The sequence below is a fragment of the Trachurus trachurus genome, assembly GCF_905171665.1.
Source record: "Trachurus trachurus genome assembly, chromosome: 10".
In the NCBI taxonomy this organism is placed as follows: domain Eukaryota; kingdom Metazoa; phylum Chordata; class Actinopteri; order Carangiformes; family Carangidae; genus Trachurus; species Trachurus trachurus.
In genome coordinates, this window is record NC_139894.1 from 29,641,257 (window position 1) to 29,667,574 (window position 26,318).

The window sequence follows — 26,318 nt, forward strand, 5'->3', positions numbered from 1 at the left end:
AATGGTGTGAATATAAGGCTTTTGCTGTATTTATAGGACATGAATGTAACTTGTGTTCCCCAAAGAGTGGGTTGAGTTTAAAGTGGAGGTGGGTTGGACCAACACTTAATCGCCAGTGGTATCAAGGGACGTTCACTGCCGAGACGGAATCTGTCATGTTTGGAAATAGCATACACTACAACAGGAAGTATTGGAACATGCCTTCAAAATAAGAGTACTAAAATTTGTCATGGGGAGGACCCAAAAAGTGTGAAAAGATCTTTGATAATTTTATCATTAAATAACCATGCATTGCAGCACAGATAAGATTAGTATGTTTGTACTCTTTCCAGGAGCACTTGAAGACTGCTTGCTGTATGCAATCATTAAGTGATAATGCATGGACCTAATGGAGTGCCAATGCCATAGCAATTAATTGGGCGAGGGTGCAGCAAACAGTCCTTCATCAGGTTTACGGAAACTGGATCAGAGTAGCATGGGATCACTCACAGCGATCACTGGGCATTCAAGTGACGCAGTGAAGGTGAGACTAGGTAACCAGAGCCATGGAGGTAATGTCATGAGTCATCTGATTTCTAATGGGTGGGCTCATTGAAAACAATAGAAAGTAATCACATTTAGTGCATTATACATACGAAATACTAGTTTGATGATGGAGGTCGAAAATTAAAACTAGCTCACCCAGGGTCCCAGACTAACTTTTCTTACTAGGAACGTAGTGGCCCCTACATAACTTGAACATTTGTAATGATTACTCAAATTTTAGGGGCAGACTGGAGCCCTGAGCTCGTCATCATACTCTCAAAGAAGAAACATAAACAGCTTATGAAACAGGGTTGACAATGATTGAGTTAACGGACAGCTGCGAGCGGTTTCTCACGGGGTTTTATTTTGATACGTCACACCGGAAGTACTGCGACCTAGTGAGGAACTTGTTTGTGGTGGTCAGGCGCCGCCAACATTTTCAAGCTAGCCAACGTTTCCGTGCTCGGTAACGTCACAATCAACCCCCGCTGAACGGTAAGTTGTTGTTTTATACTTACGACAGTGAAACCTACAGTTATCACAGGCAGCTGATGCTGACTGGACAAGGTGCTAGTCGTTAGCTGAGGTTAGCTTTACTAGTTTAAGTGCCGTTATTATTGGCTCTACTTTAGGTTTACATTTTTGTTTTAAAGCTAACAGGCTAGCTAACGTAGTCTGAATTCTGCGCTTAACTAACTAAAAAACACACACTCCGTACAATTAAGTTAAACCCAGAATTAGTTGTCATAATCGCACAAAGGCGTCGATGTTATGATAACCGTTAAGTTATCTATCAGTAAGGAAAGTGACGCTATGCTGTTCATCATGGTTGCCTAACAACAGGGAATTAAAGAGACAGTATCATCACCAGACTGTATGATCATCGCCAGCTTGGCCCTGAATCAATATGAACTACATGTATCTGACCCCACGTAGTATCAGCTGAATGGGGGCACTTCAGTGTCGCTAAAACACGTGGTACCTATTGTTGTGCTTCAGTCTAACAGCACCTGAGACAGTCATTAAAGACTAAAACCTGATGTTTCTTGGATTTATCATCTCCACAGTTAATACACAATAAAGGTGAGCTGCAAAGTGTCTCACCCCAGTACAAAATGGGTTAAGTTTTCTTCCCAGCTTGCACATGATTAAATTGATGATTGGGATGGAGCTAATTAATGAGATGAGCAGCTGTAGAGTTTGGCTGGGATCAAGCCTGTGTACAGTTATCCCTCCATGGCAGAGCACTGACTGAGCACTGAAGGCAGTGCGCATTCAGTCAGTCATCAGCTTTAAAGCTTAGTCTTTTAACCTCTACATAAATAAAAACTGTCTTCGCAGTGTATGTAAGCAAGCATGGCATTTTGTGTTCCCAGCTGGGTCAACTGGAGATGGATGATGAGCTAGACAACTTCATCAGGGAACGGAAGGCAAGAGTGGCGGAGGATAAGGCCAATCTAGAACAAGACCCTCCCTACATGGAAATAAAGGTGTGTTTAAATTATGACTATTGGTGGTATTGGTGGTGATCTAGTGCTTCCCCCCCCCCCCTTTTTTTTACGACTTTATTTTATCATATATCATTTAGGTTCATCAACAAATATTTATGTTTTTATTCATGACAAAACACCAGAACATGCACAAGACTTGATACATTAATCAAAGCAGGCAGGCATGGTGCCAATAGTGGTGTTGGCACCGTCTCCTCACAGCAAGACGGACATACTGGGTTCAAACCTGCTGCTGGCTTTGACCTTTCTCCATGGAGATGGGATTTTCTCCTCATGCCGCCGTGGGAATTATTTGTCTACTCTTATTAAAAAAGTGTTTTTTTGTGTTGCCAACTGTGTCTGTCCTGTTCACCAATGTGGGGTCAAAATAAGACGTCACTTCACTCTCTGGTCAAAAAAGATGAATCCAGATGACATCCCACTTACCGTAGTACAGTATTTTGCTCCAGTATCTTAGTTGGCGATGGAAAGCTATATAGAATTGAGATGACCCTTTTCCAGTTATTCTATTGTGCATGTTTTAATGCCTTATGTTCCCCTCCCTTTGACTGACAGGTGAAACCCCACAGAGCCTGTGCATCTACAGTTAAGGAGAACATCCCACCCAAGTCTGTAGCACAGGGGAAAGGTACAGTAAATGACTGCATTCCCCTCCTTTTGATGCTTGTGATTTATGGACTTTTAAGTGTAACTGTAAACCGTGAGAACGTCTTGCTGCCATGTGAACAGTGTTTGTTACGGTGGATGTTTGTCGGCAGTTGTCTTGTTTTGGCATGAAACTCTTCACCTTGTGTCTCTATTAAATATTAATGGTTGTGTTTTGTCAGAGGAGAGTTGCAGTGTGGGTCTACCACTCGGCGTGGAGTATGAGAGGAAGAAGCAGAGGCTGCAGCATGAGCTCCGTATGGACTACAGGCGCTACATGGCTCAGGTGACTGTCACAGACGTACCTACTTACTGATCCGTTTGGCTGAAGCAGATGATCTTGAGGGTTGTTGTTTTTTGTCATTTTAGTGGGATTAACTGTTGATAAACATCCAATAGATATTTAGAGACATTAATCTACTATTATAAGCTATTGGAACTAAAGTACTTCTGTTTGCAGCCAACTTGTATGAAAGGCTTTGTTTGTCTTGTGCAGAGGTCCTATAAAAACAAAGCTGTGTGTAGTGTTTGCAGTTCTGCATTATGAATTATGTTCTGAAAAACAAAAAAAACAAAAAAAGCTGTGTTCCAAGAATGGATCCAATGAAGTCAGCATTTCTAGGCTGAGAGTGTGTTAGTCCTTGTCCTATTTCAAAGACCTTTCCAAATGAGGTCATGAAATGAAGCAGCCTTAGGACAGTTGCTGCTCTCAGTATCCCTTAATCCATATGGTGTTCAGGTATCCTCAGCAGCTTGTACAGGTACAGTCTGTGAGTATCACATCACCAAGATAAGACGTGTTTACCAGGTATTTGAATTCAGTTGGATGTCAGTCATGAGGCAAAATGAAAGGAGCTGTATTGTTCCATAGACACTATTAGCTTTAACAGCAGTTTAAGCTGCTCTGCATCAAAACGGATTCCTGTACTTGTCAGGAACTGTCCCTGGCTACAGAGGGCAGCGCAGCAGCCTTATTTTGCTGCTTCATCTCTTACTTCTATTCTTCTACTGAAGATAGCCCCATCCAGGCCGGCCTGTCCCATCATTTTCTCATACCGAGTCACTGTAGCGTCCAGTCTGTCCTGAACAGCTAGTGCTGCTGCTATTTATAACCTCTTGTCCTGCAAATGCAACGATGGCTGATGCTCTTGTCAAGTCTGGTAGGTTAAAAAAAAGTTTCTATCCCTGGGCCATCAGGCTGATGAACCAGAAGTGCCAGTTAGTACAATATATACCTTTTTTTTTTTTTTACTACTACTAATATTCATTATCATGTATGTATGTTTTTATTTATTATTCTTCTGATGTTGTCCTTTTTTTTTTTTTGTTAAACATCCTTGTTCAATGACAGTAAAGGCTTTTCTATTCTAAACGGCTGGTGATGCAATGATGGTTAAGTACTGTAGCAGTACCAGTATTTAACTTTGTATACTGAATGTGTTGCAGTGGAATTTGAGATATTTAACTTTAACGTTGGATATTATTTACAATGATGTTTTACAGGCAGGTACAGGTGGGTTGTGGCCCAGGTTTTAGCTCCGTTCAGCTCCTTGGGGTAAAATTCACAATACTGATGGTAGCATTTTATTTTACAGAAAAAACACTTTGGGGACTATGCGGAAGTTGGACCATTAATCCACCTTGAAAACAGGAGGTCTGTCAAGGTAAATATCTCCTTTTAATGATTGCAAATAGGATAAACTTAAAAAAAAAAAAAAAAAATCTTTGGCCTGTCACGATAATTGTTTTTTCCAAAACTTTAGGATGTGCAAGTTAACGGCATATCACAAATTGACCTAATACCTTCCTCATTAATAATTACTGACACAATCATGTTTCCTATAGCAACACCTGCATGCGGACCAGACAGATATTCTCCCCAAACACAGAGCCTCTTCACAGAAAGATGCAGCCATTCTGACAGAGGAGAACAAGGGGTTGCACAGGGCGCTGCGCCTCGCTGAGGTGAAGACTTTCTGTCCTGAGGAGGAGGAGCGCCACTTATTACTGACGCCCAGGTCTCACGACCGACTGGGGAGGCCAGTGGACGAGGAATCGGAGGAAGAGCAGCTGGAGCTGATGGAAGGCAGAGGGCGCAGATACACAGAGGTGGAGGCCAGCTATGAGAAAAGACGAACCAATAAGACAGACAGCAGGTACCTGGGGAAATTATCCACCGTTTCCTCTGTGTGTGTGTGTGTGTGTGTGTGTGTTAAGTATGAACTAAATTAGAATCATAGCTTTCTTTGCCTGCATTCATGCATTTCTTCCAATGTTTTTATTTCATTTCCCAGGGAAAAGAGGGAGAATCCTGCAGGGTTTGCCAGAGAAGGCAGGAGATTGAGAGTACTGACAAAAAATGAGGAGGCTGAGTTCGCCACTGGCCTGATAATAGGTTAAAGGATGTTTTACATTTTTCACCTGTACAAAAATGCAGCATTTGATGAACATTTATAACTTGATTGAATCTGATTAACGATAGTGCTGTGAGTTACTGATAAAGAGTTTCTTCGTATTAGTTTTCCAAACTGATAAATCACAAATTTGACATATTGAAGAAACACACTCCACCTTTTTTTTCTTAGCTTTTACCAATAACTCCAACAAAGTGATGAGCTCTTTGTAAATGATGTCCTGTCACTCCAGGAGCAGCTGATACAGATGAGACTGTGAGGAAGAGGAAGGAGCGCTACAGACAGGAGCTGCAGGAGCAGATAGCTGAACAGCACAGGAACAAGAAGAGGTAGTGTGCCAGGGATGTTTGACTTTTCATGGACAATGAAACAACTAAACAATGGTAACATTTTGGGCAGTTAGGTGTTACACATTCAGAGGGACCTGCGGTTGCCACAACTGTAGATAAAACATACTTTTCTAGTACCACAAGCAGTACAACGACAGAGCAGAGCCGCGAGCTGCTCAGAGCTACGCTACGGAGGCTAATGGGATTTCTTGGTTTCTAGCTCGCGGCTCTGCTCCGCCGTTCTAAAAATAGCTTGCACCGACAATTAAAGGTAACAAACCTACTCCTAAAACTATAGGGATTATGGGATTGGGCCAATTTTCCAAAAAACGATCCCTTTAAATGCTCTTTATAATTTATAGGCAGTTATCATCCTGGCCACTGTTATTGTGTCAGTCAAAATCCCTTTATCCTCTTGAACTGGACATCTCCGCGCTCTCTTAAAACTCCCCATCGATGCGTAATGTCAGTAACATCTGTAATGTATGTTCTGGTTGCAGGGAGAAAGACTTGGAGCTGAAAGTTGCTGCAACCGGGGCAAATGATCCTGAGAAACAGGTCAGCTGGCACCTGACAACCAACTCTGATTTACTTTGGGTAAAATAACTTTTAACATCAGTCAGTGGATAAAAACATCAAATTCGCTGACCACTTTGTCTATTTTTTATTTGTGGAACGTGATCTTTGAGGAACGTGATCTGTGAGGAATGCAATGTCTGTGTTAATGATATTTTTATTCAAAACAAGGTAAAAGGCCAGAGTCATAGTGCCTAGATAGGATTGATGTTAACTTACTAATCTGATCAGTCGTTCAGAAAATACAGTCATAATTGAATTGGAGTTTCTTTTTAGTATACATTGTTATTATCCTGCCAATGCTGATCCATGAGTAGCAGTAAGGACGTTTGTCTCTTTTTCACTTCTTTCCGATCCACAAACCAGCCGGACAGAATCAGGCAGTTTGGTCTGAGCAGGAGAAAAAATCCTCAGATTTTGGAGCCTTCAGCAACAGGAGAGAGCGAATCCTCGTCCAGAGGTCTACCCGGTAATGAGAAGATTGGCGTGAGAGAAATGCCTCCTCCTGAGCAGCCCCATGTGGCCTTCCAGTCCCCCGTCCTGGAGTACAGCTCTTCCCTGGGCCTGGGAGGAGGAGGTTTATCTCCCAGCAGTCAGCCTGCTGCTCCCTCCTTCTCCAGAGCCATGGACACTCCCAGGTAAACCTCATATCTCATATACTATACACTGCATGGTGACTGAAAAGAGCCAGAAAACAGAAAGTTTTAGATTTGTTTATTAATTTCTCCCCAGACTTCCTTTGTTCCATCCACATCCTCCGTTGACCGTCAGTGAAGCTTACAGGAGCCCGTATGGAGAACCTCATCACTGCTATGGCAACAGAAACCTGCTTGAGCCGAACATGGCCTACTGTAAGCACTGGTTCCCTCTGTTAATTATCATATTAAAATGGCTAAAGTGGAAATATTTATTGCAGGCTATAAAAAAAATACAATATTAAGTGGCGTTGTTATTATTCTAACATTTCATTTTTCTGTCCAGACGGTCATTTGTCTGTACCTGGCGCCGGTCTTCCCATGTCCTACTGGAACCAACCACCAGGGGGAGGTGTGCACAGCCAGTTTGGTAACCACAGCCCTCACAGTCAGCACAGTGGAAGCAGCTTCCCCGAGCCACCAATTCAGTAAATATCTCCTCTTGACCTTTGAGTGTTTTGTCCCGGAGCATGAGACAATCAGAAAACAGTTAATTGCCAATATCTGTATCCCTAAATTTGAAACCAGCTTGAAATGCCCCATAAATTGCAGAAAACACTAGTGGCTGAAATTTACATGCTAGATGACATTTTAACGAGACAAAGTGATTGCGTTGTTAGTTTTTAGTAAATGAGACATTCTTATTTAAACAAGTAAAGCTCAACTCATGGTTGGATGTGAGCGCTCTGACTTTGCTTCTCTCCTGACAGGCCAAACAAAGAAGCTTCTGCTGGGGACTCACAGCTCAGGGTTTTCCCCTCAGAGAGATCCGGGGCAACCAGGGACAGGATACTGACCTACAGAGATGCTCTCAAAGAACAGGTGGGTTTTGAAAAAACAAAACAAAACAGTTTTTAGATTTGGTTATTTCCCCATCATCATCATTCGAATTACAATAACAAGGAACTCTGGTTCTAGTTCAAGAATATATTCTAGTGACATATCAAATATCAAGTTGATTTTATTAATGAATGTTTATTTTTATTAGAGTAGATTCAGAGGATTGACTAAAAGGAGAAACATCATTAAAACACCAGACACTCACCGTATTTCACAGCATTTCAGAGTAGTATTGTTGTGGAAGTACTGAATGTGATCTACTTTTTAAATGTTTGTACTGCATACACTGAAAGATGAGGGTTAAGATTACAGATTTGTGATTGCAGTTGTCAGATACCTTTAGTTGTGTATAACCAATATCATCTTGACTTAGGTAAAGGTAAATTGGAAACAGCAGTAGCAGGGAGACTAAGCTGAATAGTGACAGTAAACTTAAAAGATGGGTTTAATTCACTACATCCTAGTGGCTGATATGTTGGCAGGAAGCTTCCAGGAGCGGGAGCGGCAAGCTTTATAACAAGGTAAAACTGATCTTGTAAAGACACAAAGGTGCAGTGTGAGTTAATTAGCTCTTAGATCCTCAGTAATGTGTCCATGATGGAGTTGGCTGTAGAAGTGTTTGTGCTTGTATTTAGGTGTTGGTTTATGTTGCAGTGCCACCTCAATCCCCTCCCACTTCCTCCTATTGTCCCTCTATATATAGAAACAGAGATCCTCTCTATACCCTTCTCCTCAGCTTGTTAGCTCCTTCCAGGCATTTTTGCAACACACACGATCATTTCAGCAATCCTTCAAATGTTTCATAACCGACGGCTCATGAGTTGCACCTGCTGCTTCTATCAAAAGGTTAAAATGACGTTACCATATTTAATCTTATACTGAGCAGTTGTTCTTGCATCATTATTACACCATGTAAATGTATCTTGTATGTGTAAAAAAAACAGTTGGCTAGTTTTTTAGATAGATTTGGATTTACACAGGAAGCACCTTGATGAATATTCATAACTCCTAATCGGTATGTAGGGGAACTATACAAGTCCGATCGCCTTTCCTCGGTTTTGCTAACCCTCCTCCTGGCCATGTGCATTTGTTTACAAGGAAGCCGGGGAGAAATCAATCAATAGAGCGGCAGATAATGCTATGCATCATATACAATGTTACAATCTGTATATTTGTGTAGTTTAATCTGTCATCAACAAGAGATTACAGTTTACGGGGCGCGTCAGTGTTACGGTGCGCAGAGATGAGAGGTGGGACACGGGGGCGGCAGCGCTGATCTTGCAAAGTTGTTTTTCATCCAAGAGACGCTCAGTGGAAGGCAGAGAGCCTCTGTTCCCCCCGTAACACACTACAAGTCATTTATTAAACCATCACAATTACTGCAAAGCTGTTTAATTAAGGTAAAAATGCATAGTTAAGCTAAAAATCCTGCATAGTTCCTCCTTAATACAGTTGTAGCTGTACACAGTAATGATAAATGCAGATACTACTGAGAGAAAACAAAAATAAATCAAAGATTGTTATAATACGAGGACGTTGTTGCAACTGAAAATACTATTCTGCAGATCCAGGAACAGCAGCATAGGAGGCGCCTGGAGCAGGTGGAGAGGGAGCGTCACGAGGCCCAGCTGGAGGCCGACATGAAGAACCACCAGCCCTGGGGGCGAGGGGGAGGAGGAGCCCCTCTCAGAGACAGCACTGGGAATCTCATTGGTAGGTCCCAACTGTAGTCTCTTCTTTTTTTTTCTTCTTTTTTTTTTTTTAAATCTTGGACCTTATAATGCCGATACAGAGGATTTAATATGCTTCTAACTTGTACTTCCTGTTGGCCAGCTGACCTCAACCAGATGCACAAGCTGAATGAGGAGGCCTACAGCAACCCAGAGCAGTGGCAGAGGAGAGCCACGGCCGCCATGACGCTACACCAGGCGGAGCCCCCCGACCCCAACGAGAGGGTCTCTGGTACTGTAGCAGAGTGCAGCATCCACGACGGTAGCGACCAGATTTATCCTTGATTTATTTAGCAGCGGTTTTGCCGTTTGGAAAAACCTTAGCATTTAGCAGCTGGGAAAATAAATGTCTTACGGACAGAGCTCTGATAATGTCTCTGCAGCGCTTTGTGAGCCTGATTAAAACATCAGTGTTGAAAGTTTAATTGTTACAGCATCAGCAAAGGAGAGAGAAACAGACACTGAGTGTCGTCTGCCAGACTCTGTGACTCATTTAGGTTTACAAGTTTGTTTCTCCAGTGACAAGGTGAAGCACAGACCTTAGCTGCCATGTCATACTGAGCTGTTGTTAATGATGTGACCGGGGAGAAAAATAAGACTAGCTCTGATTTTTCCTCCTGGTCTGGGAGGAACATTATTTAGAAAAGAGGGGTTCATTGATCAAACTCACAGTTTAATTTCTCCCTGTTTTCCTCTTTGTGCAGGTTTCACCCACGCCCAAACCCCCCAGTTTGCCAGAGGCAATGTGTTTGCCAACCAGCCCACCCAGCACCAGCTCCAGGAGCAGGACAAGTACAAAGCTTACCTCAAACAGCAGGTACCGCTTCAAACAGCCGACGGTACTTTTTGTTTGTATGGAAGGCTGCCCCGTCCAGCATCGCTCCCGCTGGCAGCCGACTGCACTTTAGAGATTGTGTTCTCCTGAAATTGAGCTAGCTGCATGTGGAACAGTGCAAGTAAATTTGAGATAACAAGTCCAGAAATAGTTTTGCTTCTTCAACTTCACAGCCAAATCAGACTTGTTGTGTGAGTATTTTTTTATGTTCGTTTTTAATCGATTTTTGATCCCCGTTCAATGTGTGTTTGTTAACAGATTGATGAGAAAATGCGTAAAAAGGCCGAGGAGAGGGAACGGACCAGGCTGGAGGAGGAGAAAGAGGAGAAGAGGCTGGCAGAGCAGAGGGCTCGCATCCAGAGAGAGTACGAGGAGGAACAGGACAGGAAGAAACGGAAGGAAATGGAGGTGAAGGGCTAAAAGCATCGTCATGGACAGTGTTTGGACCTAGATTTTTACAGGAAAATAATCTAAATCCATTCCTGTCTGTGTCTCACAGCAAAAGGCTAAGAATGAAGAGCTTATCCAGCTGGCTGAACAGAGGAAGAAGGAAGCAGACTGGAAGAAGAAGGACGCAGAAGAGAAGGAGAACGCTGCTCTGAGGAGGCAGTATGAGAGGGAGCGGCAGGCCCGTGTGGAGGAGGTCAGTCCACTGATGTCTCCACAGCCACTTGACAAAACACCATTGCGCTGCAATTAAAGGGATACTTCACTCAAAATCGACAATTCACCAATTTTCTACTCACCGTCATGCCAAGGAAGGGTTTGGAGAACTTTCAGAGTCATCAAAATGCTTTTGGAGTTCCAGGGGGGGGGTCCGACTGGTGACGGATTTTCATATAATGGCGGCGGATTGTGCTCACTTTTGAATCGTCCAAAATCCTTAGCCAGCCGGACCCCCCCCCCCCCCCCCCTGAACTCAAAAAGCGTTCTGCTAACTTCCAAAGTTAGGAAATTGGTGAATCCTTTGGATTTTGGGTGAAGTATCCCTTTAAGTAACATTTAAAAACTAGTCTGAATGTTGTTTAAAAAATATAACTATTGCTACATTTTTTGCCAAGTGGGACATTTCTCATTGTTTGCAAGCGGAGTCAAGCAGCAAAAGAAAAGGACAAGGAGTTGTTGTGCTGTTAACTGCACAAACCGACAAAAAGATGGAGGGAAATTGTATAATATCCCGAGGGGATCTCATCCGTTTGCCAAAAAAAGGAAGAAGATTATGGCTCCAGGCCATTAAAAGGTCGGATTGGCGTCCCGAAGGTCCTAAAGGCGGCGAGAGTCTGTGCAGCACCGGTGTTATAAAACTAAAAAATAATATAAATTAAAAATAATAAAAAGTTTTGCACATAAAGACTTATATGCACGCAAATTGTCGTTTGTGTACACACACAAACATACTTTATCTGAAATCCATTTGTCACTGGGAATATTATATGGGTCAACCAGTGCATCCAGCGTTTCCCATTAATAAACGAGTCTGTGGCGGCCGTGACTCTCTCTCACACAGGCAGATGGACAGGTCGTGCGAGTATCCGAGTAGTTAAATGGCACTCGGATATCGCCCAAGCCGAGCGAGTACCCAGCCCTACAAACCATACGGCATCTACATTGATATCACTTCACTCCGAGCAGTCTTTTGCCCCCTGGTTGTGCGTGCACCTAGTATTGTTACACAAGAAACCGGTCTATCCCAGCTGCGCAATTTTAGTCGCATGTTCCTCTTAAGGAGATGTCAGCAGTGACAAAGATAAAACCCTCTCATCTCCTCTCTGATAAACGATCCAATGCTTGTATTGTCCAGAAGATAAACAGTAAAGATGAAGATGTTTGATCAGAGGCGGCCTCAGGTCTTCCAGTCCTGTGTGAAGCTACAGCCACACACCAGACCTGAGCCCTGAGGCTCTCCTTCTGCTCGACACTTTTATCGATCAAACTAAAGGGAAGAAATCCAGACAGGTCATTTTTGTAAGGGTAATTTGTCGGATGTATTCATCAGACCATGGACCCTCAGCACCCACTACAGCGGGGATGGGTAATGTGCTATGGATTAATGGGTTTCTAATGAATGATCAAACACCACACAGCGTTCTACAGTCGTTTGTCCCCTCTCGGTTGAATATGTCAGCCAGTTTTTTGCAGCAGCTCTGTTTGAAATAAAACCTTGAGAAAGTTCAGTCGATTACTTCTTGTCACTGTGTGGAGCCACTCTAGTAAAGTGTAATGTAGTGAATGGGAGACGGTGTTTTCTTTAGGTCCACAGGGAGCCTTCGCCTCCAATCCCCACCCTGCAGAAGAAACATGGGCTACAACAGTACAGCCCCAGACCCCCGACTGTTGACAGCCAGCACTCTACTGCCCCCCTGTCTGTGAGTCTTTCTCTTCTCTCTCTCTCACAAACACACACACACACACACACATAATCTCCACAGGTATCCTACTTGTCCCCATTGCTTTAAAAAATGTGCTCTTGTTTTGATTTGACAAAAACTTTCTTTCTCTCTATGACAGAGGATGTTTTCTCAGCAGCTCGTACCTTGGATAAATAAAGGTTAATGATGTGTTTTCTCTCCTGCTGTGTATCTCTCTCTTTTCATACCTTCTTTCTGTGTTTCAGGAGCGTTCTTTGTCTGGTCTCCAGTCCCCTCCCGTCCCTGCTTGTAGGAACCAGCTTCGAGCCGCAGGTACTACAGTACATGCATATACACACACATACTGGTATGTGCACTTCACTTGGATCAGTAAATGCTAGTTTAGATAGATAACCCTTAAACCCTAACAAAACAAATCTGCAGTGTGTAAAATGAGGGGAAAACAGTGACGTCTAGCATTCCGATTCTATTATTTATCTATTAAATAATTCTATTTATTTATGAACGTGAAACTCTTGAAACGTGCTCTCTGGTTGGCTGGATTTTCCATTCCGTACAAACATAGCCGCGCAAGATGGTGACACTATCCACAAGTTTCTGAACGTCATCTATGGTCAAAACCGGAAGCCGGTTTTGCATTTTCAGTGTAATTTTACGTTTATGTTTCCATAGTTTTCAGTCATTGTCATAGTTGTGGTAAATGCATGGATCTATAAACGCTGGCTTTTAACACGGATGTGAATTTGTGATATCCATTGTTAAAAGCTGGTGTGATGATCCATGTGTTTTACAGATTTTCATTGAAAAAAAAAAATAATAATCCATGCATAAAATTCCACCGGAAGAGCAAAACCAGCTTACGTTTTTGACGTTCGGAAAACGGTGGATATACAGTATAAGATATAAAAGAAGAATTATAAGGCTACGAAAACCAAACAGATTTTATTTTATAGCAATTTTACACTTGTAAAATATTACACACTGGACCTTTAATGGTTCACATCTGTGATATTATCTAGTTGTTAAAGGTTTGTTCTGAGAATTGATGTTGTTATGTGTGTGTGTGTTTTCAGGGGACCAGCGCGATGTGTTCAGCGAGCTGTCAGCTTTGCGTCGGCAGCTTCACAGCGAACAAAAACGTTTGCAGCAGGGCGACTGGGAGGAGTTAGATTCTCCTCTGAGTGACAGGTCAGATCTGGTGGAGCATCACTCACTGACTGAAACCTGATAATATTCACAAGTGGTTTTGAGTTTATATGCGTCTGTCGATGGACAGGTTTTGTCACTATGAGAGCATCACACCTGTTTAAGATTTTATCATTGAACTTTTCCAGGTGTTTAGTTGCGGTGAAAATAAAGGAAGGTGGACAACTGAGTTCACACAGGTCTGACCATGAATGTAAACTAACTGGAAAAGAAAGAAACTAAATCCTCATATTGAGTAAGCCTGATCACCTGAGCACCATGTGTGGAGATGGAGAGGTTAGACGGCTAAAACTGACAGAAATGATTGCGATGGATAACTGAAGGTTATGGATCAACAATTGAAATAGTTTAAAATAATGGACTGATGGTTACATGCATAAAGGTAATGGATATGTAATTAAAAAAAATATCTGAAGGTAATTGCTTTATATTTGAAATGGTCATAAAGGCAATGGTAAAGGGCAAAATGCCCACATTACATGTACAGTACTGAATAGCTACTATATTGTGCTGGGGCATTTATAGGTTAATCTAAAGCGGCTGTGTGAGTGTGTGTTAAGGTTTGTTTGTGTGAATGTGTCCAGACATCGGGAGCGCCCTGAGGTGGATGTGTTTGACATGGCCAGGCTGCGGCTCCAGGCTCCTGTGCGAAGGCCCACCTCCAGAAACATGGAGCCCAGAAACCTGACGCGCATCCACGACTCGCTTCAGCTCAAATACACAGGTGGTTCACCGCTTTTAGAGTTCTTAATTGAACTCCAACACAAGTCAATGTTATCAGACAGCCAGTAACATTCGGTGTGTGCATTTGTGAGTCAGATGGGAGGTCCAGGCTGAGCTCCAGTGAGGTTCCTAAACTAGAGGACGTGGGTGTGAGCAGCAGGAGGAGGCACAACTACAGGGATCCATATCAGCAGCTTGGAAGCCAGAGGTCCACAGTTCAGGACGGTAAGAGCACTTCATGTTTTTTTTCTTTTTTATATGATTCTTTTGCAGCAGACAGTTCATTTTGCAGGGTGACCGCTGGAAATAACTTTCTAACGTTGAGGATTCATAAATGTATCTTTATCTGGTGATTCGTATCAGAGGAAATGATCTGCACAGTGACAGCTGCTCCATGAGTCTTTACATGTTTTATTAACAGTGGGGCAATAAAAGACAGTAAACAATGTCCTTCTTGTGTTCCAGATTATTTTGACCTGTCGCCGCCACGGCAAAATGACTATCTGGTGAGTTGAGAGGAAATTCTTTGTTGTACACGCTGTAGCAACATTACAAATGAATTATGAAAAGAGTTGTGTGTTTATGTTGCAGAGAAGTGTGATGGGAGGATCTGCAAGAGGTTCTCTGCTGGAGTCAGAGAGCGCGTTCATTGGTAAGACCACCATGAAATCAAAATAAGCAGTACTTACCTACTATTATTTTTTTTAATTGAATGATAGAATTAAGTTTGTATTCTGTTTTATGCAGTGGTTACTTGCTCTAAATTATTCACTTAAGCTGTATGACATACAGAAGTGTCTACTTTGCGCACACCACACAACACATTACTTGTAGTAAGTGTAAGTAAGTGTGCAGACTCTACTTTATTTCATGTGTTCCTGCCGTGGAGCTAACGCTAAGCTAACAGCCGTCTCCTGCAGTCAGGCTGACGTCTTGTCAACACCAACGGTGCAGATGAGTTAGTGAGCAGACTTCAGCAGCTTCTGTCCAGTCTGTGCTCAAACTGTTAATGACAGTGGATGTTTGTTCTTAGCTGTAGCATCTGCTGCTGCTGCTCCATACGTCGCTCTGTGGGGCTGTTATACATATTTTACAAACACATCTTCTCTCAGACCACCCAACACAAACAATTCGGTGTTCTTCAAAGTCAGTTGTAAAGCTCAAAAGTTTGTAGTTCGTCACAGGTAACAGACTAAGATGTTTAAGTAACCTAGGTTGAATATATCTTTTAAAACAAATTTAGATCTCGAGTGTAGCCGTTAACATTGATTGTCAACAGGATGATGTAAATAGAAAGGAGTGGAACCAAGCAGAAGGATGTTGGACCAAGAATTCTCTAAGTTTCTTATTTTGTTTTTGCTGTGTTGAGACCCCCTAGGCGACGCCTTTCCAGTGCCCCGCACCCCCGAGTTTAAGAAGATGCCCCAGCTGTCGGCCAGGGAGAGGAGGAGGCTGGCCAAACACTCACAGCACTTCCAGGTGCTGCTCTGCTTTACACACCACCATGTTCAGAACAGCCAGGATTAAGCAAGCTGCAACGTCATTGTCTTGATTTGTCGTCCTGTGGGTTCTTTCAGGAGCGAGCGACTTCCGTTGGCCAACACGACGACTACGCAGGCTCCAGGCTGCAGCAGGAGGTGGAGCAGAGGGGAGACGGGAGGAGCCGGGGCGGGAACAGCCGCCTGATGGCTTTGAGTCGTCGTGGCAACACTGCAGGTGCGACAAGAAAGATTGATCACTGCTGGTGGTTATGTTTTGTGTGATTTAGGTTTTGTTGTAGGTAAACAAATATCAGCAAAAGCAATTTTTCATGAAAGCAGTAGAGTATTTTTCATAATCATGAATTAAAATTCTGCATAAGAGCTTTAATGGGTTTCAAAAGCCCAGAGGTGATTACACTCAGCCAGTGTTCAAATACCCGTGGAAAGTGTTTATTCTAGTTGGATAAAGAACAGCATTAACATTTTTTATACAACAAATATTTGTCCACATACCAAACCCAGTGGCTTCTGCAGGAAGAAAAACAGGGCAATGTGATTCCTGCAGCGTCTGACTGGTGTCTCTCTGCTCCTCCTTCAGGACCAGTGGACTTTTCTGACGACGACTCCCCCCCTCCTCACTTTTCTCCTCGCAACCGTCACCGCCAGAGCTCCGTAGAAACCGTCGCCACGGATCCCTGGATGCGGCCAGGAACATCGGACACACTGAAATGTTTGGACCGGCCGTTGAGGAGGGAGCGGTTGGTGACGTAGGACCCTGAGAGGTTCCAGTAACACGGACTTCACTGTCTTTAAACGACAGGATTATGGTTGGTTAGAAGCCACCGATGAACTGGTATGAATGTCTGAAAGATGCTATGTACTGTTTTTAAACATCAGTGTTTACATGAAATGGTGTGAACTCATATGTTCTAAAATTAAATTATGTTTTTAATAAATTATTTTAATTATCTTCCATGTATTTTGATTTGCATCATAGCTTCCTTCAACGTGCTAACTGCGAACCTGACTTTTTGTTAACTTGAGTTCATTTCTAGTTCAAGTTCAGTTACTCAGCCAGGAAGGAGAAGGTGAGGAGGTCCAGGCGGAGAGCAGCAAGACGCAGGAGAGAGACTTTGGCCGTAGTTTTCAGCAGGTGATAAAACAGTGGAGGAGAGGAGGACAGTTCTCTGTAGCGCTGGTGGTCTGCTGCGCTGGCAGCCACAGGAGTTTGACACTGAGGAGTGAGTCAGATGAGGCCGTGGACACAAATCAAAACCTGCAACTTGACAGCAGGAGTGGATTTAGTGATGATGAAAAGACTGAGCATCATCATGGATCTCATTGGCCCTGGATTCAGTGAGATGAAGTGTGAGCTAAGATTGTCTGATTCAGTGTGAATTTATACTGTGCTGTTCTGGCAGTAAAACTGTTCCTTAAAGGGATAGTTCAACATTTTGGCAAATTGGCCCATTGCCATGATCCCTATAGTCATAGCAGTAGGTTTGTTACCTTTATTTGTCCCTGCAAGCTATTTTTAGAACAGTGGAGCAGAACCGCGAGCTATGCTACGGAGGGTAATGGGATTTCTTGGTTTCCCTCATCAAATACACAATTCAACAACTCCAAAACGCTCTGGTGGACAAGTTGTGACCTGCACATTCACCACGCTATGAAATAATAACGGAACGTTACAAGACAGAGTTGTTTTAGAGGCAAATGCAGAGACTGCTTGTCGACAATTGCCCCCGACAGGAATGCGCATCAGCGGTTTTGTATGAATTTACCTCTAAAACAACTCCATTATTATCTCAGCGTGGTGAATGTGCAGGTCACAACTCGTCTACCAGAGCGTTTTGAAGTAGTTGGATTGTGTATTTGATGAGTTTGATGAGGGAAACCAAGAAATCCCATTAGCCTCCGTAGCGTAGCTCTGAGCAGCTTGCGGCTCTGCTCCGCCGTTCTAAAAATAGCTTGCACCGACAATTAAAGGTAACAAACCTACTCCTAAAACTATAGGGATTATGGCAATGGGCCAATCACTTCAGGGAGAGCCTCAAAGGGCTGCTACGGCTGTCCACTCTGAAGTCTTGACTTCACTCAGTTGAGTTTTACGGTGATGAGCTTCCAGTTAAAGAGTCTCTCTAGTTAAAGAGCAAATGTTCTCATATCCCAGTGAGTGGGTCTCTGAGTCATCACATTATTGTGTCTGTGGAGCAGCCCCAGGCTTTGTCTCTAAATTACAACCTCCGTAATGTCTATTTGGTAAAAGTAAAGACCGACACATTAAAACTGAACTCCTCAGATTATCGAGAGAAGGAGGTGAAAACCATTTAAAGGTCGACTGGTATCTCTTTCTTTTTCTTTCGTCTTTGTTCAGTAAGGCCCAGGGAGCTCATCATCCACCCAAAGCAAAACAACCGAGAACAGGAAAATGAAAAGCTGTAGCGCCTGCAGCTGTTTGTTTATGACTTGTCTTGTGGGTTTGATTTTCTGACAAAAGTACTACATAAAAGCAGGACTGTTTACCAGGGAAGTTCTGGCTTGTCGGTTTCTTCCACCCACACATAAATTCAACAAAACAGAGCACACACAACGAGTAATGACACAACTCCAAGATGAGCATTACCACCTAAAAAAAAAAAGAGAGAGTCTATAATTACCTAAACCAGCCAAAAGTCTGTACAGTATCTAGATAAGTGTGTGACTGCTGTGTGGTCACTCAGTCTGGGGTTTGCAGTGAAGCCACAGACTGGAGTGTTTGTCTAGTCTTAGTGAGGCTTTAGGGCTTTGTAGTTGGCTGAGCCAGTGGCCGACAACAGTCCTCACATAAAAAGCATTTGTCATAGTTGGAGGCCGTGGTTGTGGTTGTCGTGTCCCAAAAGAGAGACTTTTCTTGCATGCTCGAGTACAGACACGTTCTCCACCTCCCTCTGTCCAACCCCCGACTCTCATTCTTCCTCCATCGCTCTTCATCCCACCCCCCTAGTACCATCGCTCTGTTCTCACACACACACATATATACGTATACACTCGCTCGCACATTCACTTGTTCACACTCTCTCTTTCCTGCCTGGACGCGCACCGTCACTCTCCTCTCTCTCTCCTCTCTCTCCCTCTCTGTCTGTATGAGTGATGACCTTCTCCGGCACTGGATAGGAAGGAGGATAGAAGCCATCTAAACTCTGCTACGCCCCCATTACTCACCCAGACACCCCAGTGTCAATATACCTACAAACACACACACACACTGCATCCAGCTCAGCATTACACTGACTCAGGAAGGCCACAGCAGCATAGCGTGGCTAGCAACTTCATCCAAAAATTGATTGTCCAGGCAAAAACCCCTCAGTTGGTTGAAACAATTTATTGCTCCAAACTAATTTTATGGTCTTTAACTTTCCCAGCAGCCCAACCCAAAAGCCAGGCTGCACCTTCCTCCGTCAGCGTCTAGCCTGCCACCCCCCTCCCCTCCAAAACGCTGTGTGAAGTGCCCACTTTTCATGCTCGTAGCTTTTATGATGCGAGGGGAGATGTTTGTAGCCATTGTTGAAGGGAAATGGATTTTACACATCAGAATCAGGTATGAGGGAGCAACTCAGCCTGTGAAAACAGATGTCCAATGTCTTGTGTTACTCTGGAGGAGTGTGTGCACGACAACAGAGAGCCTCTGTTACAAACTGGGTGAAATGACTTTGAAAGACACAGATGTATATCAGGCAGATGGTTGAGCTGAAGTTTATTTTTGGAGTCTGGCCCACAGGCGCTAGAGGTCGGGGTGTGTTGGCTGCGCTCGACCAGTCGCTCTCGGTCCTACTGGAAACGGAAAATCCAATATCTCAGTAACACTGTGGAGCGATATCTCAGTAATACTTTCACAAAACTTCTTCAGATTAGAAGCAAACATTCACTAGGACTAAGGTGTTGCAGGTCAAAGGTCATATACAAGGGTCACAGTAACTTTCACAGGTCCCAGTTTTTTTGCCTTGCTGTGACGCCATGAGAGAATTTCTACAAATTTGATAAAAAATGTTCATTTAGACTCAGTGACAAACACAACACAACTGTCACTTATTTCCATATAGTTATAAGCTCTCTACTTAACAACCTGACACTAGTCTGAGGCAGACAACAGTGGTGATACTGGTTTTCACTGCTATAAAATAAATGCGTCACAGTATGCTCTAGCTGCTGGCGATCTGCTGTTTATTCCGCTGCTGAGCACAGCCGCCTTGTTGTGGCTGCAGACAACACTGATGACAGCAGTGGGAACTGTGGGCTGGAAAACCAAAACAATGAACTTACAGGTGCCAACAAGCCAAACAAGGCTGAAGAGAAACTGTGACATGATAATTTCTTGTTTTTTATTTATAAGTGACACCTGCCATGTTTAATATGCTATTTGATGCGGTATTAATACAAAATGTTAATCAGTGCAGCTGTCACGTTGTCATCAAATCAGATTTTAGACCCAAAAGCTGAGGAGTCACAACTTTGGGCAATAAAAAAATATTTTTCGGGAGCATTAGCCAAGCTTTTACCAACACTAGCAGTCCACTTGAAGGGATAATTCAAAATTTTGGCAAATTGGCCTATTGCCATAATCCCTATAGTCATAGGAGTAGGTTCATTACCTTTAATTATCAGTGCATGTTGTTTTGAGATCGGCGGGGCAGAGACGTGAGCTGCTCAGCGAACACAGTGGAGGTGAACGCTACAGGTCCCCCGTCCCTCATCAGACTCATCAAATACACAATCCAACAACTCTAAAACACTCTCATGGACAAGTACGCATTTGCCTCAAAAAACAACTCTGTCTCGTAATGTTACATTATTATCTCATAGCGTGGTGAATGTGCAGGTCACAACTTGTCCAGGAGAATTTTTAATTTGTTGGATTGTGTATTTGATGAGTTTGATGAGGGACAGGGAACCTGTACCGTTCATCTCCATTGTGTTCGATTGCCTAATTAAAGGTAACAAACCTACTCCTAAAAAAATAGGGATTATCGCAATAGGCGAATTTGCCAAAATGTTGAACTATCTCTTTAAGTGGAAGTGTTAATGTTCATATTTAATAGCACCTTTGTATTCTTAAAGGGACAACGAGGAGTTTTGGGAAAGCGAGGCGTTTTCACACTACATTTATGAGCCTCCGCGCGCACCGTAAAATTCTTTTGACCGGCGCAAGACGGACTCATGTTTTCATTCATCAAGAATTAAAGTCAGAGGTTCAAAGAGGTTCACATACCGTCGTAGTTCCCACCGGTTGCGAAACCGAAAGTAAAAAACGCTGGTCGGCTCGACCAGCATCTCCGCCACCACTAATAATAACAAAATAACGATAGAGACAAAACGATATATTTATCGAAAATGGGCCCATTAACAAGTGCGGAGATTCATCCACATTAACGTGAGACTTTTTTATAACCGAATAGAAACTCCTCGTTGTCCCTTTAAAATGTGTAATATGGATTATTTTTAGCCTGTTATGGGTCATTTTACATTTCTCAAATGTCTATAGAATATTAATTTTACCACTGTCATGTATCTGAGTGTGTTTATGTGTGAGTGTCAGCAGCAGTGGGAAGAAAACAGCCTATGTAAAGGACCTCACTGCTTATCTTGGACAGCGTGTAGAGGATCCCATTCAGTTTGGTCAGCGTTATGAATCCCTGATAAAGCTAATGAATGCCATAGCTCACTTATGCTAATCAGTGTCTTGAATTAGCCTGCCACTGGAGCAGCCTATTAGTGGAGATCATACCATAATGGATGATATTAGGGATGTACTGCCCACTGTGTGTGTAGAAATGGGTTTGTGCGTGTCATTGTGCAGCCCATTGTATTTGTGTGTGTGTTTGCAGCAGCAATGCTAATGTAGCACAGGTCCAAAGTTTAGAGAAACTGCAGAGTAAAATTATTCTGTTCTTAATTATATGTCACTGAGAGGGTTTTTTTTTTTTTTATATTAAGGAATTGTAAAAAAGACCACTGGGAGTGAGTAATAATATTGTATGACCACAGGATGGCAGTAGTGTATTATACAGTATACAGTAACTTGAGCTACCTTATTTAAAAGGTCTCTCAGTAATCATACCCCACACTGTGAGATAACATATTCACACACATGAGCCAGCCTGGGCTGGTTTGAGTGGCCACAGTGAGTGTGATTAAAACCACGAGACAGATTGTATTTAAATGTACTCGGATTGAGACAGTGACCTCTGCTCACACTCGCTCTCAGTGTCTCCTTCAAAATTCCTGAAACTCACTTCTTCTCTCACTTTTTCGTCTCCCTACTTCTCTTCCTCTGTCTCATATGCCTCACTCTTGTTCTTTGTCTCGCTCTCTCTTTCCCCATCTCCAAAACCCTCTCAAGTTCAAGCCAAGAAGCGTCAAACTAAATTTTAAATCAATTGTTTGATCATTCCATACAGCATTGCTGCTATGCCCAATTTAGCTGACACACTCACATAAACACACACACACACGCACGCACACACACTTGTGCGGCCTATCCCTTATCTTACCTCTGGGATGTAGCTGACAAATGACAGCACTACTCGGCTGCCAACCCTGTGTCTCCTGCTCGGCAGGGTGTGTGTGTGAGTGTGTGTGTGTGTGTGTTGGAGGGGGGAAAAATCGTTGAGGGACATGGGGAGATGTAGGGGCGCACTGGCAAGATTCATGCTTTCTGATTGGTGGAAGTGAGCATCCTGCAGAGTTATGGATTTTTGACAGAAAAGATAGTTTGCTTCGACCATGTTGCTCAGCAGACTATGAAAAGAAGGTTATTTTCTTTCTATCCAAGTTCAAACCAAATATTTGTGCTTGTGAAATTTGTTATTTGGCCATTTATAGATTTTTCTCATTGAGCACAGGAAGAGACAGGGAGAGCATGAAAGGAAGGGAGGTGGAGGTTAAAAAAAAAGGAAGGTTAAAGCTTATCAGGGTAAATCTATTTACCATAAGACATATTAAAGGAATAGTTCAACATTTTGGCAAATTGGCCCATTGCCATAAACCCTATAGTTTTATGAGTAGATTTGCTACCTTTAATTGTCGGTCGAGCAGAGCCGTTGTTTTTTTCAAGGCAAATGCAGAGTCTGCTTGCAGAAAACTGCCCCCGACAGGAACGCGCATCAGCGGTTTTGCATAAATTTGCCTCGAAAACGACTACGTCTCGTAACATTCCGTTATTATCTCATACCGTGGTGAATGCAGGTCACAACTTGTCCACATGAGCGTTTTGGAGTTGTTGGATTGTGTATTTGATGAAGGAAACCAAGAAATACCAATAGCCTCTATAGCATAGCTCTGAGCAGCTCTGCTCCGCCGTTCTAAAAATAGCTTGCACCGACAATTAAAGGTAACGAACCTACTCCTAAAACTATAGGAAGTATGGCAGTGGGCCAATTTGCCAAAATGTTGAACTATCCCTTTAACATATAAAGCTATTTTTGAGACTTGTGACATCTATTGTTCTTTTGTGAGCTTTGACAGACACTATAAAACATTTAAAACATCTATCCGCTCATTTCTCGACACTTCTCTGAGTGTGGACATTTGTTGTTGGATCAGGGAAGCTTCCCTCCGAGCCGTGTCCTCTGGCAAATCCTGGAGGCTCCCACAGGCCTCCAGAGGCTCCAGGCCATATGGGGTACGTAAATCCCACCTTTATTTTCTGGATCTGCCTTGGGCGTCATGTCCAAAAAAGCTGTGCACGTGGAGACATCCAGGAGGCATCGCAATCAGACGCCTGGACCACCCCGACCGGCTCCTTTTAGACACGCAGCAGCAGCAGCAGCAGCAGCAGCAGCAGCAGCTCTACACTGAGCTCCAGATGCCCGAGATCCTTAAGCTGTGATCTTAGGCTGTCAGTCACTACCCTGCAATTCATGTCCATAGGTGAGAAAATAACTAGTTTTGCCTTCAGGCTCAACTCTGTCTTCACCTTGGCAGTCTGGTACAGCCTCCATGTTACCGATGTGGCACCGATCCGACCTTGTGTCCTGCTGCCTAAGCAACAGAGGTGACACCTTCTGTCCCTGGAGCTGGCTCCTGCAGAGTGGGGTCACCATGCCGGTGTGTCCAGCCCTTCGCCCCACACCTGACTGGCAGCAGAGCGGAGTCAAGCTACCGATTTCAGACAAGTCGGATTTGATCGTAGGAACAAATGGCAACGTTTCTGTAGTCAGAACACCTTTACATGGGAGATAATATGGCAATCATTTGCAGTAGTCACAGATGTCTTGAACCGCAGTATTTCTGGTAATGAGTACGCCTTGTCTGAGATCAGCTGTTCGCTTCTGAAATGTTAAAAGTCTTGTAATGTTCACTAGCTATTAAGGCTGGAACATGATTCTCTGGGCTGTGCACAGGCTTTTTCAACCTTTCTTTTTTTTAAATTACGGTATTATTATTATTCTTCAGTTTCAAACTTGCCATCTGACTGGATCTGAATCAACCAGGTGCAGGTCCACACTGTGACCCACCATTACCCATAACACCCTTTTCTGCAAAGTCCTTGGAGGCAGCTATACTATGTATCTTGAGGGAGCGTCGTTCCTGCCCCTTATTCTCCTGAACTCTGTCTCACATCAGTAACAGCTGATTTTTTTATACAATCTCAGCTGCTGCTCGAAAAAATTGAAATAAAAAAACAAACAAAAAAAGTCAGGATCACACGAGGGTCACACCCTTGTTTTTGTCACAAGAAGAGACACTGCATATGATTTTATGGATGTCAGCATAAAAATCTGGCGACCTCTTTCATCATATTTCTCCTTTGTTTAGCTGTAACAAAAACAAAAAAAAACAAACAAACAGAACAAATCCCTAGTGGATGTTTTTTTTTCAGCAGCTGTCTGTCAAGTCACAAGGACAGTTTTATGAGTGCTGCCTGGGAAACCCCTGCTTTTACTGTGAGAGTATCTGTCAATTATCACATTTTAACAACATAAAAAAAAAAACTGCTGACATTCTAAGGCATCAAAGAATTTCCTGTTCTGCTGAACTGTCTGAGATTCAGCTTTTTGCAAAAAAAAAATAATAATAATTGAAAATTTGCCCCCAGGACATGAGGAATACAAACTGGACCAATGCCCCAAAGCTGTTTGCTGAACTGTAGCAGGGTGGCACCAGGGTCACTAATCATGGCTGAGCCTCTTCAGCAACAGGGGGATGGAGGGAGGGAGGATGATGAGGAAGGTGAAGTGACAGAGGGGAAAGAAGTGCAGAGGTGATGAGAAATTGCAAGAGAGAGAGAGAGATGGAGGGCGGTGGAGGAGTAAATCAATGCATCTATACAAACCTGTACCAATGAGCATCATCTCTCACAGCCTCATAGAAAACACTAATGTGAACTGAAGGCTCTGCAGATGGAGGGATGGAGGGAAAGAGGAGGGCAGTCAAGGCCACACTTAACGGAGATCAGGTGAAAACAGATGCTTTAATTAGCAGACGGAGAAATGCCCGTAGCTCAGTGTGCATGCACGTGTGTGTGTGTGTTTGTGTTTGTGCGAGTGTTTGATGGCTTTAATTAGTGTAAATGTAAGATGAAACACAGGAAAATCAACAAAGTGGCATTTCTATAAAGGTTAACAACCACCCACCTTTTTCTCTGTGTTTCTCCTCCCATTTCATTCTTCCCTCCCTCATCCTTTCTTCCCAAGTGTTCAGTAACAGAAAGAGAGAGAGAGAGAGAGAGAGAGAGAGAGAGAGAGAGAGAGAGAGAGAGAGAGAGAGAGAGAGAAGAAGTGAGAGCGGGGTTGAGAGTGAGGAGGAGGGAGCAAAGACGCACAATAAGACAGAGTAACTCTCTTTAATCAAACCAGTAGCTCAAAGTGCCATCAGCTTTATTAGCTCCAAACACAACACACACGCACACATCGTCTGTCTGTTGTTGCAAGGCATACAAATTGAATTCTGCTCTCCAGAAACAAGGGAGAGATTTAGTTTCAAGCCTGTGTCACACTGTACAGATTACAGGTAGAAGCACAGAGATTACAGCCAAACTAAAATTGAGTGTCTAGTTTCTGATGTCTTGCCTGCGGCCTGAATCACCAAAGAGATTCCTCTGCCTCTGTACTCCACTCCTCGGGTTGCTGTAAGATTATTTAAGGAGGCGGTGGGAGAGATTGATGGGACAGTTATGGGACAGGATGATATGCGACACGTTTTAGTCTGCTGAGCCTGCAGCCCGGAGACAGGTGACGAGGTGACAGGGATTCAGAATATTTCTCTGTGTTTGTGTTTCCTCGGTTGCTGGGAGCCATTACTACACTGTTCATCACATCACGGCCCATCGTCCTTTCCCGATTGGGGGCTCATCAGACGTTTTCTGTCCTGTGGGTAAAGAGACGACCAGTCGGCAATGCTGCTCAATGCTCTTTGTTTTCAGAGCCCACTTATGTAGTGGATTCAAGAAGAATATGACT

The 26,318-nt window shown here is 43.3% G+C and overlaps 1 protein-coding gene across 1 annotated transcript; it reads left to right on the forward strand.

Moving 5' to 3' along the window:
* Window positions 1–974: 974 nt before the first annotated feature.
* On the forward strand, window positions 975–16,650 carry LOC310992076 (centrosome and spindle pole-associated protein 1-like; the record flags this gene model as incomplete). Its single annotated transcript, XM_083980053.1, has 28 exons — window positions 975–1,020; window positions 1,902–2,015; window positions 2,592–2,664; window positions 2,864–2,967; window positions 4,277–4,345; window positions 4,527–4,837; window positions 4,976–5,076; window positions 5,328–5,424; window positions 5,925–5,982; window positions 6,367–6,638; window positions 6,733–6,851; window positions 6,982–7,123; window positions 7,406–7,517; window positions 9,101–9,248; window positions 9,369–9,527; window positions 9,970–10,082; window positions 10,359–10,508; window positions 10,600–10,743; window positions 12,353–12,466; window positions 12,715–12,781; window positions 13,543–13,657; window positions 14,260–14,399; window positions 14,495–14,623; window positions 14,864–14,904; window positions 14,990–15,050; window positions 15,768–15,877; window positions 15,976–16,114; window positions 16,478–16,650. Exons 2-28 carry the CDS (start codon window positions 1,917–1,919, stop codon window positions 16,648–16,650), a joined length of 3,360 nt encoding a protein of 1,119 aa, XP_083836179.1. The 5' UTR covers window positions 975–1,020; window positions 1,902–1,916.
* Window positions 16,651–26,318: the final 9,668 nt, after the last annotated feature.